We start from the raw sequence: 12,610 nt of genomic DNA, 5'->3' as shown, positions 1-12,610 counted from the left end.
CTGGAAATTTGAAATAAAAACAAGAAATGCTGGAAATACTCAGGTCTGGCAGCATCTGTAGAGAGAGAAGCAGAGTTAAAGTTTCGAGTCAGTGACCCTTCTTCGGGAAGTTGTGAAGAGGGCAAAGGAGTCTGCAAAGGGATATAGATAGGTTAAGTGAGTGGGCAAAGATTTGGCAAATGGAGTATAATGTGGGAAAATGTGAACTTGTCCACTTTTGCCAGAAGAATAGAAAAGCAATATATTTAAATGGAGAGCAGTTGCAAAACTGAGATGCAGAGGGATCTGGGTGTCCCAGTACACGAAGCGCAAAATGTTAGTATGCAGGTACAGCAAGTGATTAAGAAGGCAAATGGCAAGTTGTCGTTTATTGAATATAAAAGAGGTGTTTTGCTATAGTTGTACGGGACATTGGCGAGACCATCTCTAGAGTATTGTGTACAGTTTTGGTCGTCTTACTTGAGAAAGGATATAATTGCATTTGAAGCAGTTCAGAGAAGGTTCACTTGACTGATTCCTGGGGCGAGAGGGTTTTCTTATGAGGAAAGGTTGGACGGGTTGGGTCTGTATTCGTTGGAGTTTAGAAGGATGAGTGGTGATCTGATTGAAATATACAAGATCCTGATGGGACAGCATGGGTGGCTTAGCTGCACAGGAGGGGAGGAAAAAGAGTGGCCGCTAGAGTGATGGGGGATTCTATCGTAAGGGATACAGATAGGCGTTTCTGTGGCTGCAAACGTGACTCCAGGATGGTGTGTTGCCTCCCTGGTGCTAGGGTCAAGGATGTCATGGAGCGGTTGCAGGACATTCTGAAGGGGAGGGTGAACAGTTAGAGGTCGTGGTACACATTGGTACCAACAACATAGGTAGAAAGAGGGATGAGGTCCTGCAACAAGAATCTAGGGAGCTGGGTAGCAGATTAAAAATCAGGACTTCAAAGGTTGTTAACTCTGGATTACTCCTGGTGCCACGTGCTAGTGAGTATAGGAATAGGAGGATAGAGCAGATGAATGTGTGTCTGAAGAGATGGTACATGATGAAGGGCTTTAGTTTCCTGGATCACTGGGTCTGTTTCTGCTGAAGGTGGGACCTGTACAAATTGGATGGGTTGCACTTGAACCGGAACGGGACTGACATCCTTGCTGAGAGGTTTGCTAGTGCTGTTGGGGGGAAGAGGGTTTAAACTAATTTGGCAGGGGGATGGAAGACAGAGGGGAGGTACAGTAGGAAGTGATGCACAGTCAAATATCGAAGAGAAACTGAGTCAGTCTGGAAGGCAGAGCAAATATAGACCTGTTAAGGCATAAGCGAATAATGCAAGGCTGGGTTGCAACTATTTTAACGCAAAGAGTCTTACTAGTAAGGCAGATGAATTAAGGGCGTTGGTTAAAACATGGGATATGATATTGTTGCTATCACAGAGACATGGTTGAGGGAAGGGCAGGACTGGCAGCCCAATATTCCAGGGTATCGAATCTTCAGGTGTGACAGGGGAGGGTGCAAAAGAGGAGGTGGCGTTGCACTGTTGATCAAGGAGTCAATTACTGTAGTAAGGAAGGATGATATCTTAGAAGGTTCCTCAAATGAGACCATATGGGTAGAACTTAAAAACAAAAAGGGGGCAATCACTTGGCTGGGAGTGTACTACAGGCCTGCAAACAGTCAGGGAGAGATAGGGGAGTAGATATGTAGGCAAATCTCAGAGAGACGTAAAACTAAAAGGGGATAATAATAGGGGATTTCAACTTCCCCAATATTAACTGGAATTGTCTTCGTGCAACAGGTTTAAAGGGGGCGGAATTCTTAAAGTGCATACAGGAGAGCTTTTTAAGCCAGCACGTAGAAAGCCCTACAAGAGAGGGGTGGTACTGGACCTAATCCTAGCGAATGAAGCCGGTCAAGTGGTAGAAATGTCAGTGTGGGAGCATTTCGGGAGTAGTGACTATAACTCTAAGGTTTAAGGTAGTTATGGAAAAGGACAAAGAGGGACCGGAAATAGAAGTAATGAATTGGGGGAAGGCCGATTTCAATATGATAAATCAGGATCTGGCCAAAGTGGACTGGGAACAGCTACTTGTAGGAAAGTCTACATCAGACCAGTGGGAGTCATTCAAAAAGGAAATAGTGAGGGTTCAGAGCCAACATGTTCCCGGAAAGGTAAAGGGTAGGACCAACAAGTCCAGGGAACCCTGGATGTCAGGGGCTGTAGAAGATTGGGTAAGGAAAAAAAAGGAGGCTTATGGCAGATTCAGAGGACTGAAAACAGTGGAGGCCTCAGAGGAGTATAGAAAGTGTAGGGGGGGTACTTAAAAAGAAAAAAGTAATGAGGAGAACGAAGAGGGGACATGAAACAAAAGACTGGTGGGAAGGATAAAGGAAAATCCCAAGGCATTTTGTAAGTATATTAAGGGCGAGGATAACCAGGGAAAGAGTGGGACCCATTAGGGACCAAAGTGGCAATCTGTGTGTGGAGCCGGAGGACATAGGTGAGGTCCTTTAGGGAAGGAAATCTGCTGTCCTTAGCTGATCTGGCCTATATGTGACTCCAGACCCACAGCAATGTGGATGACTCTTAGATGCTCTCTGAAATGGCCTAGCAAGCCACTCCGTTGTATCTAACCGCTATGAAGCTAATAAAATGGAATGAAACCGGACGGACCACCCGGCATCGACCAAGGTACCGGAAACAACTATGCAAACCCAGCCCTGTCGACCCTGCAAAGTCCTCCTTACTAACATCTGGGGGCTTGTGCCAAAGTTGGGAGAGCTGTCCCACAGACTAGTCAAGCAACAGCCTGACATAGTCAAGCTCACGGCATCATACCTTACAGGCGATGTCCCAGACATTGCCATCACTATCCCTGGGTATGTCATGTCTCACCGGCAGGACAGACCCGGCAGAGGTGGTGGCACAGTGATATACTGTAGAGAGGGAGTTGCCCTGGGAGTCCTCAACATCGACTCCGTACCCCATGAAGTCTCATGGCATCAGGTCAAATATGGGCAAGGAAACCTCCTGCTGATTACCACCTACCGCCCTCCCTCAGCTGATGACTCAGTACTCCTCCATGTTGAACACCATTTGGAGGAAGCACTGAGGGTGGCGAGGGCACAAAATGTACTCTGGGTGGGGGACTTCAATGTCCATCATCATGAGTGGCTCGGTGGCACCACTACTGACCGAGCTGGCCGAGTCCTAAAGGACATAGCTGCTAGACTGGGTCTGCGGCAGGTGGTAAGGGAGCCAACAAGAGGGAAAAACGTACTGTACCTCGTCCTCCCCAATCTGCCTGCCGCAGATGCATCTGTCCATGACTATTGGTAGGAGTGACCACCGCACACTCCTTGTGGAGACAATGTCCGCCTTTGCATTGAGGATACCATTCATCGTGTTGTGTGGCACTATCACCGTGCTAAATGGGATAGATTTCGAACAGATCTAGCAATGCAAAACTGGGCATCCATGAGGCGCAGTGGGCCATCAGCAGCAGCAGAATTGTACTCAACCATAATCTGTAACCTCATGGCCCGGCATGTCCCCCACTCTTCCATTACCATCAAGCCAGGAGACCAACCCTGGTTCAATGAAGAGTGCCGGAGGGCATGCCAGGAGCAGCACCGGGCATCCTGAAAATGAGGTGTCAACCTGGTGAAGCTACAACAGAGGACTATCTGCGTGCTAATCTGCATAAGCAGCATGCGATAGACATGCGATCCTATAACCAACGGATCAGATCTAAGCTCTGCAGTCCTGCCACATCCAGCCGTGAATGGTGGTGGACAATTAAACAACTAACTGGAGTAGGTGGCTCCACAAATATCCCCATCCTCAATGATGGGGGAGCCCAGCACATCAGTGCGAAAGATAAGGCTGAAGCATTTGCAACAATCTTCAGCCAGAAGTGCCGAGTTGATGATCCATCTCGGCCTCTTCCTGAAGTCCCCAGCATCACAGATGCCAGACTTCAGACAATTCGATTCACTCCACGTAGTATCAAGAAACAACTGAAGGCAATGGATACTGCAAAGGCTTTGGGCCCTGACAATATTACGGCAATAGTACTGAAGACCTGTGCTCCAGAACTTGCGCCCCTAGCCAAGCTGTTCCAGTACAGCTACAACAATGGCATCTAACCTGCAATGTGGAAAATTGCCCAGGTATGTCCTGTACACAAAAGTAGGACAAATTGAACCCGGCCAATTACTGCCCCATCAGTCTACACTTAATCATCAGTAAAGTGATGGGAGATGTCATCAACAGTGCCATCAAGCAGCACTTGCTTAGCAGTAACATGCTCAGTGACGCTCTGTTTGGGTTCCGCCAAGGCCACTCAGTTCCCGACCTCATTATAGCCTTGGTTCAAACATGGACAAAAGAGTAGTACTCAAGAGGTGAGGTGAGAGTGACTGCCCTTGATATCAAGGCAGCATTTGATCGAGTATGGCATCAAGGAGCCCTAGCAAAACTGGAGTCAATGGGAATCGGCGAAAACTCTCCGCTGGTTGGAGTCATACCTAGCACAAAGGAAGATGATATGTGGTCGTTGGAGGTCAATCATCTGAGCTCCAGGACATCACTGCAGGAGTTCTTCAGGGTAGTGTCCTAGGCCCAACCATCTTCAGCTGCTTCATCAATGACCTTCCTTCACTCATTAGGTCAGAAGTGGGGATGTTCACTGATGATGCACAATGTTCAGCACCATTCGCGACGACTCATACTGAAGCAGTCCGTGTAGAAATGCAGCAAGACCTGGACAATATCCAGGCTTGGGCTGATAAGTGGCGAGTAACATTTGCACCACATAAGTGTGGTGACGATCTCCAACAAGAGAGAATCTAACCATCTGCCCTTGACATTCAATGGCATTACCATCGCTGAATCCCCCACTATCAACATCCTAGGGGCTACCATTGACCAGAAACTGAACTGGAGTAGCCATATAAGTACCGTGGCTACAAGAGCAGGTCAGAGGCTAGGAATCCTGAGGCGAGTAACTCACCTCCTGACTCCCCAAAGCCTGTCCACCATCTACAAGGCACAAGTCAGGAGTGTGGAGAAATACTCTCCAGTTGCTTGGATGGGTGCAGCTCCAGCAACGCTCAAGGAGCTTGACACCATCCAGGACAAAGCAGCCCGCTTGATTGGCAGCCCATCCACCACCTTCAACATTCACTCCCTCTACCACTGACGCACAGTGGCAGCAGTGTGTACTATCTACAAGATGCACTGCAGCAATGCACCAAGGCTCCTTAGACAGCACCTTCCAAACCCGCGACCTCTACCAACTAGAAGGACAAGGGCAGCAAATGCATGGGAACACCACCACCTGTAATTCCCCTCCAAGTCACACACCATCCTGACTTGGAACTATATCGCTGTTCCTTCATTGTCCTGGGTCAAAATCCTGGAACTCACTTCCTAACAGCACTGTGGATCTACCTACCTGATGTGGACTTCAGCAGTTCAAGAAGTTTAGGGGCGGCTCAGTGGTTAGCACCGCAGCCTCACAGCTCCAGCGACCCGGGTTCAATTCTGGGTACTGCCTGTGTGGAGTTTGCAAGTTCTCGCTGTGTCTGCGTGGGTTTTCTCCGGGTGCTCCGGTTTCCTCCCACATGCCAAAGATTTGCAGGTTGATAGGTAAATTGGCCATTGTAAATTGCCCCTAGTATAGGTAGGTGGTAGGAAAATGTGGGGATATGGCAGGAATATGGAATTTGTGTAGGATTAGTGTAAATGGGTGGTTGATGGTCGGCACAGACTTGGTGGGCCGAAGGGCCTGTTTCAGTGCTGTATCTCTAAATAAAAAAATAAAGGCAGCTCACCACCCTCTCAAGGGCAATTGGAAATGCGCAATAAATGGTGGCCTAGCCACCGACACCCACCTCCCATGAATGAATATTAAGAAAAAAAGGTTTTAAATGATTACTTTTCATCTGTGTTGACTATGGAGATGGACGATGTAGGTGTAGCGATCAGGGACGGAGATTGTGATATACTTGAACAAATTAGCATTGAAAGGGAGGGTGTATTAACTGTTCTAGCAGGCTTAAAAGTGGATAAATCCCCAGGCCCAGATGAGATGTATCCCAGGCTGTTATGTGAGGCAAAGGAGGAGATAGCAGGGGCTCTGACACACATTTTCAAATTCTCTCTGGCCACAGAAGAGGTACCAGAGGACTAGAGGACAGCGAATGTGGTACCATTATTCAAGAAGGATAGCAGGGATAAACTAGGTAATTTCAGGCCGGTGAGTCTAATATTAGTGGTAGGGAAACTATTGGAAAAAATTCTGAGGGATTATATTAATCTCCACTTGGAGAGGAAGGAATTAATCGGATAGTCAGCATGGCTTTGTCAGGGGGAGATCGTGTCTAGCAAACATGACTGAATTTTTTGCGGAGGTGACTGGATGTGTAGATGAGGGTAAAGCAGTTGATGTAGTCTACATGGACTTCAGTAAGGCTTTTGATAAGGTCCCTTATGGGAGATTGGTGAAGAAAGTAAAGGCCCATGCGATCCAGGGTAATTTGGCAAATTGGATTCAAAATTGTCTTAGTGGCTGGAGGCAGAGGGCGATGGTCGAGGGTTGTTTCTGCGAGTGGAAGCCTGTGACCAGTGTGTACCGCAGGGATCGGTGCTCGGACCCATGCTGTTTGTAGTCTACATTAATGAATTAGATGTGAGTATAGGAGGTACGATAATTAAGTTTGTAGATGACACGAAAATTAGTGGTGTCGTCAATAGTGAGGAGGAAAGCCTTAGATTACATGACGATATAGATGGGCTGGTAAGCTGGGTAGAGCAGTGGCAAATGGAATTTAATCCTGAGAAGTGTGGGGTGATGCATTTTGGGAGGACTCACAAGGCAAGGGAATATAGATTGGATGGTAGGACCCTAGGGAGTACAGAGGGTCAGAGGGACCTTGGTGTACTTGTCCATAGATCACTTAAGGCAGCAGCACAGGTAGATAAGGTGGTTAGGAAGGCATATGGGATACTTGCCTTTATTAGTTGAGGCATGGAATATAAAAGCAGGGAGGTTATGATGGAGCTGTATGGAATGCTAGTTAGGCCACAGCTGGCGTACTGTGTACAGTTCTGATCACACTATAGGAAGGATGTGATTGCACTGGAGAGGGTGCAGAGGAGATTCACCGGGATGTTGCCTGGGCTGAAGCATTTTAGTTATGAAGAGAGACTGGATAGACTAGGGTTGTTTTCCTTTGAGCAGAGAAGGCTGAGGGGGGAACCTGATTGAGGTTTACAAAATTATGAGAGGCATTGATAGGATAAATATGAAGAAACGTTTTCCCTTAGTGGAGGGGTCAGTAACCAGGGGGCATAGATTTAAGGTAAGGGGCAGGAGGTTTAGAGGGGATTTGAGGGGAAGAAAATTCACCCAAGTGGGTGGTTGGAATCTGGAACACACTGCCAGAAGGGGTGGTGGAGGCAGGAACCCTCACAACATTCAAGAAGTATTTAGATGAGCACTTGAAACGCCATAGCATTACAAGGCTATGGGCCAAATGCTGGAAAATTAGATTAGAATAGATAGGTGCTTGATGGCTGGCGCAGACACGATGGGCCGAAGGGCCTGTTTCTGTTCTGTATGACTCTGACTTGACAGGGTGGATGTGGAAAGATTGTTTCCTCTTGTGGGAGAGACTAAAACTAGGGGGTGCAGTTTAAAAATAAGGGGTCTCCCATTTAGCACAGAGATGAAGGGAATTTATTTTTTCTTCAGAAGGTCATGAGTCTTGGAACACTCTTCTCCGGATAGTGGTGGAGGCAGGGTCATGGAGTGTTTTTAAGGCAGAGGTAGAGAGATTCTTGACAAACCAGGGAGTCAAAGGGTATTGAGGGTAGGCAGGAAAGTGGAGTTGAGCCCACGAACAGATCAGCCATGATCTTACAGAATGGCAGAGTAGGCTCGAGGGGCCAAATGGCCTACTCCTCCTTGTACGTATGTTCCTGTATTTGGTTCTTGGCAACCATTTGGTTTTTTATTTTCTTTTACACATTGATAACTGTTTTCAAGGTTTCTGAGTTAGCAGGTAACAGACATAAATCATTTTGGAAATACCAGTAAAGCTACTTTTCAACAAGTACAATATATATTCACACACAAGGCTACTACTATACAAGAAACTCCAACACCCCCACTTGCTAGCTAGGTTGACTTTTTTTTTTGTAGATTTCAGTGACAGTAACTGCTGAGACTCCAGTTTCCCTGGGACTGGGAGCAGCCCTTTTAGTCGTCATATTTCTCTTAGCTTGGAAAATTTGATTTAATGCTGTACAAGGTTGGGAGATTAACAGTTCAGATCTGGATAAATATGCATCTGTATTTGCAGATGGGGAGTACTTTATATGGAAAGTACTTCGGTTCCTGCCCCTTTACCCTAAGTTCCTTTTTTCTTTATTTTCATTTACCTTTGCTTTAAGGCAAAAGGAAATATGTAAGAAAGATGATTAGAATTGTTTCTTGTTCCTTTTTAGTCCAGCTGTATTTGTGATGTATCTGGGACTAGCTCTCTGTTCTGTTCTTGTTTACTGGGCTCTAGATGATCACTTTCCAACTTCCCCTTTAGTTCCAGGCTCTGTTCAGTTAATGGAGAGTTGATATTCAGCCTCATTACAATATGAAAATATTGAATATTAGTACATGAAAAGTTGTCTTTGATCATTGTCATTTAAACCACTTTTGTCTCTCATAACAGGATGAAGTTAGTTCGGAAAATATGACCATTTCCTCTCTTCCTGACAAATCTGATTCACCACCACCAAAGCCACCACGAGTAAGAAGGTAACTTATTTTCAACTTTATATGTTAAGTGACAGAACTGTTTACAGCCAGATACAACTTGAATGCTGGTGATTGAGACAGTTAAAGACCTGAAGAAATGTTCATTTAGGTTCATTGGATGTTAACTGCACATTTGGGCCTGATTTTAGCTGATGCAGCTATGGAGTGACAATCTCTGAGACCGGAGAAGTGATGTATGAAGCTTTGCTAATATTCTGTGTCGAGTCAATTGAATTGAACCCAAGTGGTGCAGCATCAGTGTTCCATTCTGTCATAAATGTGGAGTTCTGACTTGAGCACATGCAACTTTGCTGCATGCAATTATTTTGATTTCAAAAAACATTGACGAGTTGCACTTAATTAGTGCCTTTAATTTAAAGCATCCCAAAGTACTTAACAGAGATGAAAATAAGTGGAAGTAAGAAGTGGAGAGAGAGGACCTCTGCAAGTGCCAAAGTGGCTAGAGTCAGAAAAACAGTGGGAATGAACAGGAAAGTAAGATTAAATATGGTTGCAGAGGTGGAAAGGAGCAAGGCTATGGAGAAATTTGTAGAACAGGACAAGGATTTTTAAAATTTCTGGTGGTGTTGTAAATAGTGAGGAGGAAAGCCTTAGATTACACGACGATATAGATGGGCTGGTAAGCTGGGCGGAGCAGTGGCAAATGGAGTTTAATCCTGAGAAGTGTGAGGTGATGCACTTTGGGAGGACTAACAAGGCAAGGAAATACACAATGGGTGGTAGGACCCTAGGGAGTACAGAGGGACCTTGGGGTGCTTGTCCATAGATCACTGAAGGCAGCAGCACAGGTGAATAAGGGGGTTAGGAAGCCACATGGGATACTTGCCTTTATTAGCCGAGGCATAGAATATAAGAGCGGGGAGGTTATGTTAGAGTTGTATAGAATGCTGGTTAGGCCACAGCTGGAGTACTGTGTACAGTTCTGGTCACCACACTATAGGAAGGATGTGATTGCACTGGAGAGGGTGCAGAGGCGATTCACCAGGATGTTGCCTGGGCTGGAGCATTTCAGTTATGAAGAGAGACCGGATAGGCTGGGCTTGTTTTCCTTGGAGCGCAAAAGGCTGAGAGGGGACCTGATTGAGGTATACAAAATTATGAGAGGCATTGATGGGATAGATAGGAAGGAACTTTTTCCCTTAGCGGAGGGGTCAGTAAACAGGGAGCATAGATTTAAGGTAAGGGGCAGGAGGTTTAGAGGGGAGTTGAGGAAAAATGTTTTCACCCAGAGGGTGGTTGGAATCTGGAACACACTGCCTGAGGGGGTGGTAGAGGCAGGAACCCTCACAACATTTAAGAAGTATTTGGATGAGCACTTGAAACGCTATAGCATACAAGGCACAAGGCTACGGACCAAGTGTGGGAAAATGGGATTAGATTGGATGGGTGCTTGATGGTTGGCACAGACATGATGAGCCAAAGGGCCTGTTTCTGTGCTGTAAAAATCTGTGACTTTAAAATGCATGCCTAGATGGATAGGGAGTTGGTATAGATTGTGGAGTTTATAATAAGTGAATGGGATTTAGTGTGGCATATGATGCAAGTGGCAGAGTTTTGGAAGAGTTGCAATTTATAAAGAGTCGATCTTGGGAAGCTGGCAAAAAGAGCATTGTAATCAAGCTTGGAGGTGTTGAAGGAGTGGATAGACATTTCAGTGGCATTTGGGTGAATTTGGGGTGCAGGCAAGCAGTTGTAGAAGCAGGCAGTCTTGGTGGCAAGGTTGTAGTGTCTGAACCTCTGCTCAGAATTAAGCAAGACACCAAGTTTCCTCACCATCAAGGCCATCTTGAAGGAGGCTCCAGAGAAAGGGTAGGAATTGGTATTTACGATTCAGTGTTTCAGATAGGAACTGAGCAGAATGGTGTTAGGCTTGTTGATGTTGAGTTGAAAAATTCTTTATCCATTCAGCTATTAATATCAGCTAAAAGGTGCGGTGTGTAGGTAAGGACATGGAGCCAGAGATACTTTTTTGAGGGGCACACAACCATGCAGAAACTGGGTGAAAAACCAGAGATTTTGATCCCATGTTTTTGACTCTGGCTAGATTCCAGGTTTTGTGATCGAGAAATTGCATCAAGTAGAACTACTAAGCCCTTTGTAGTCATAGTTCCAATACTTGGTTTCATAGCTGTAAACCAGACTGTAGAAAATATTATGTTAATGGGTCATAACACAACCTCTGCGCCCATTTTGTTTTGTGTTTTCTTTTTGGATGGCAGCTGTTGTAATGATTCTACTTTCCCATTTATTTACATCTAGACACGTCTTTTGTTGCTTTGCTTGTCCCATTATCATCCCTTTTGTCATTTTAATCTCTCCTGTCGTCCACCCTATCATAGACCTTTCCTTATGTTCTATACATCCCTCTTGCTTTTCCCTCCCTCTGTACTTGTTTTGAACCTGTGGCATCTCTAACTTTTTCCAGTTCCGATGAAAGGTCGTCGACCTGAAACATTAACCCATTCCTCTCTCCACAGATGCTGCCAGACCTGTTGAGTATTTCCAGCATTTTCTGTTTTATTTTGTTAGGATTTCATTTTTAAAAATAATTTCACTAGACAGTGCAAAATTGACATGCATGCCACAAATTGTTCTTCCTCAAATGTTTGAGTATGCATGATTATGTTTACCAGTAGCCAAAAACTGAAAGATGTAATAGTGGATTTATTTTCCTTGTGAATTTTTAAAATTTGTTCATGGATGTGGGTGTCGGTGGCTAGACCAGCATTTATTGCCCATCCCTAATTGCCCTTGAGAAGGTCGTGGTGAGCTGCCTTCTTGAACCGCTGCAGTCCTTGGGGTATATGTACACTCTCTGTGTGGTTAGGGAGTTCCAGAATTTTGACCCAGTGACAGTGAAGGAACGGCGATATCGTTCCAGGTTAGGATGCTGTGTGGCTTGGAGGGGAATTTGCAGGTGGTGGTGTATCCATGCATCTGTTGCCCTTGTCCTTCTAGGTGGTAGAGGTTGTGGGTTTGGAAAGGTGCCATTGAAGGAGCCTTTGCGAGTTGATAAGGAATATGCCAAGGAACGAATTGATTTGAAACCTAATTATTTATAAATTTGATTGTTTTTACCTTTTTGTTTGTGAAAAACTCAAGATATGGTATTGTAATTTAACAACACCGATGCAATTAATTTAAAGAATACATTATTGAATCATCGGTGCAGACACGATTGGCCAAATGGCGGCCTCCTGCGCTGTAACAATTCCGTGATTCTGTTAGTAGTTAAAGGTCTTCACGATTCTGTTAATAATGGTCAATAGATTGAGGTCTAATGGGAACATGGTACTTGAGCATTCATGCAATGTCCTACTTCAGATTTGATGACTGAATGAAAAAACAGCAAGAAAATGACATTGATGAAATAGAACAGGGTGCAGGAAACAGGCCATAGTTCACATCACAGACAAGTGAAAACATAATTTTTTTATTACACCAGTACTGTCTTGAGAAATGTTCTGAAGAGTCTTCCACTCAGTTTAACATTGCTTGCTGCTTAATACTTGCAAATTAAGTAACTGTCGGAAGGGAATTCTTATCTCACTTTTCTTAACTGTTGTGAAGGTTTTTTTTTAAAGAGATCTAATGTACCATGATGTTGATTTCATATCTTAAAATATTTTCAGGTAGGATTCCCGTCCAAGCATTGCGTATAAATTTATAGAGCCACTGAATTGAGTTCTTTCAAGAGTGAGTGCAAAACATAAAGAACTAACTTCTGTTTATATAGTACCTTATCATGTCACCAGTATATCTCACGCTTCGCAATCAACAAA

General features: G+C 45.0%; 1 protein-coding gene across 4 annotated transcripts in view; it reads left to right on the top strand.

Annotated features, from left to right (window-relative positions):
- The window catches only part of LOC137384777 (tyrosine-protein phosphatase non-receptor type 12-like), a 169,150-nt gene that overhangs the window by 112,097 nt on the left and 44,443 nt on the right, over positions 1-12,610 (top strand). For all 4 annotated transcript variants that reach the window (XM_068059233.1, XM_068059232.1, XM_068059234.1 and 1 more), the window contains one exon: positions 8,722-8,807. In XM_068059233.1, the coding sequence (XP_067915334.1) occupies positions 8,722-8,807 (86 nt within the window). The remainder of the gene's footprint in view (positions 1-8,721; positions 8,808-12,610) is intronic.

The sequence above is a fragment of the Heterodontus francisci genome, chromosome 27 (genome assembly GCF_036365525.1).
Source record: "Heterodontus francisci isolate sHetFra1 chromosome 27, sHetFra1.hap1, whole genome shotgun sequence".
NCBI lineage: Eukaryota > Metazoa > Chordata > Chondrichthyes > Heterodontiformes > Heterodontidae > Heterodontus > Heterodontus francisci.
Note: the sequence above shows the minus strand (reverse complement) of the source record. Positions and strands in the feature narration are given on the sequence as shown.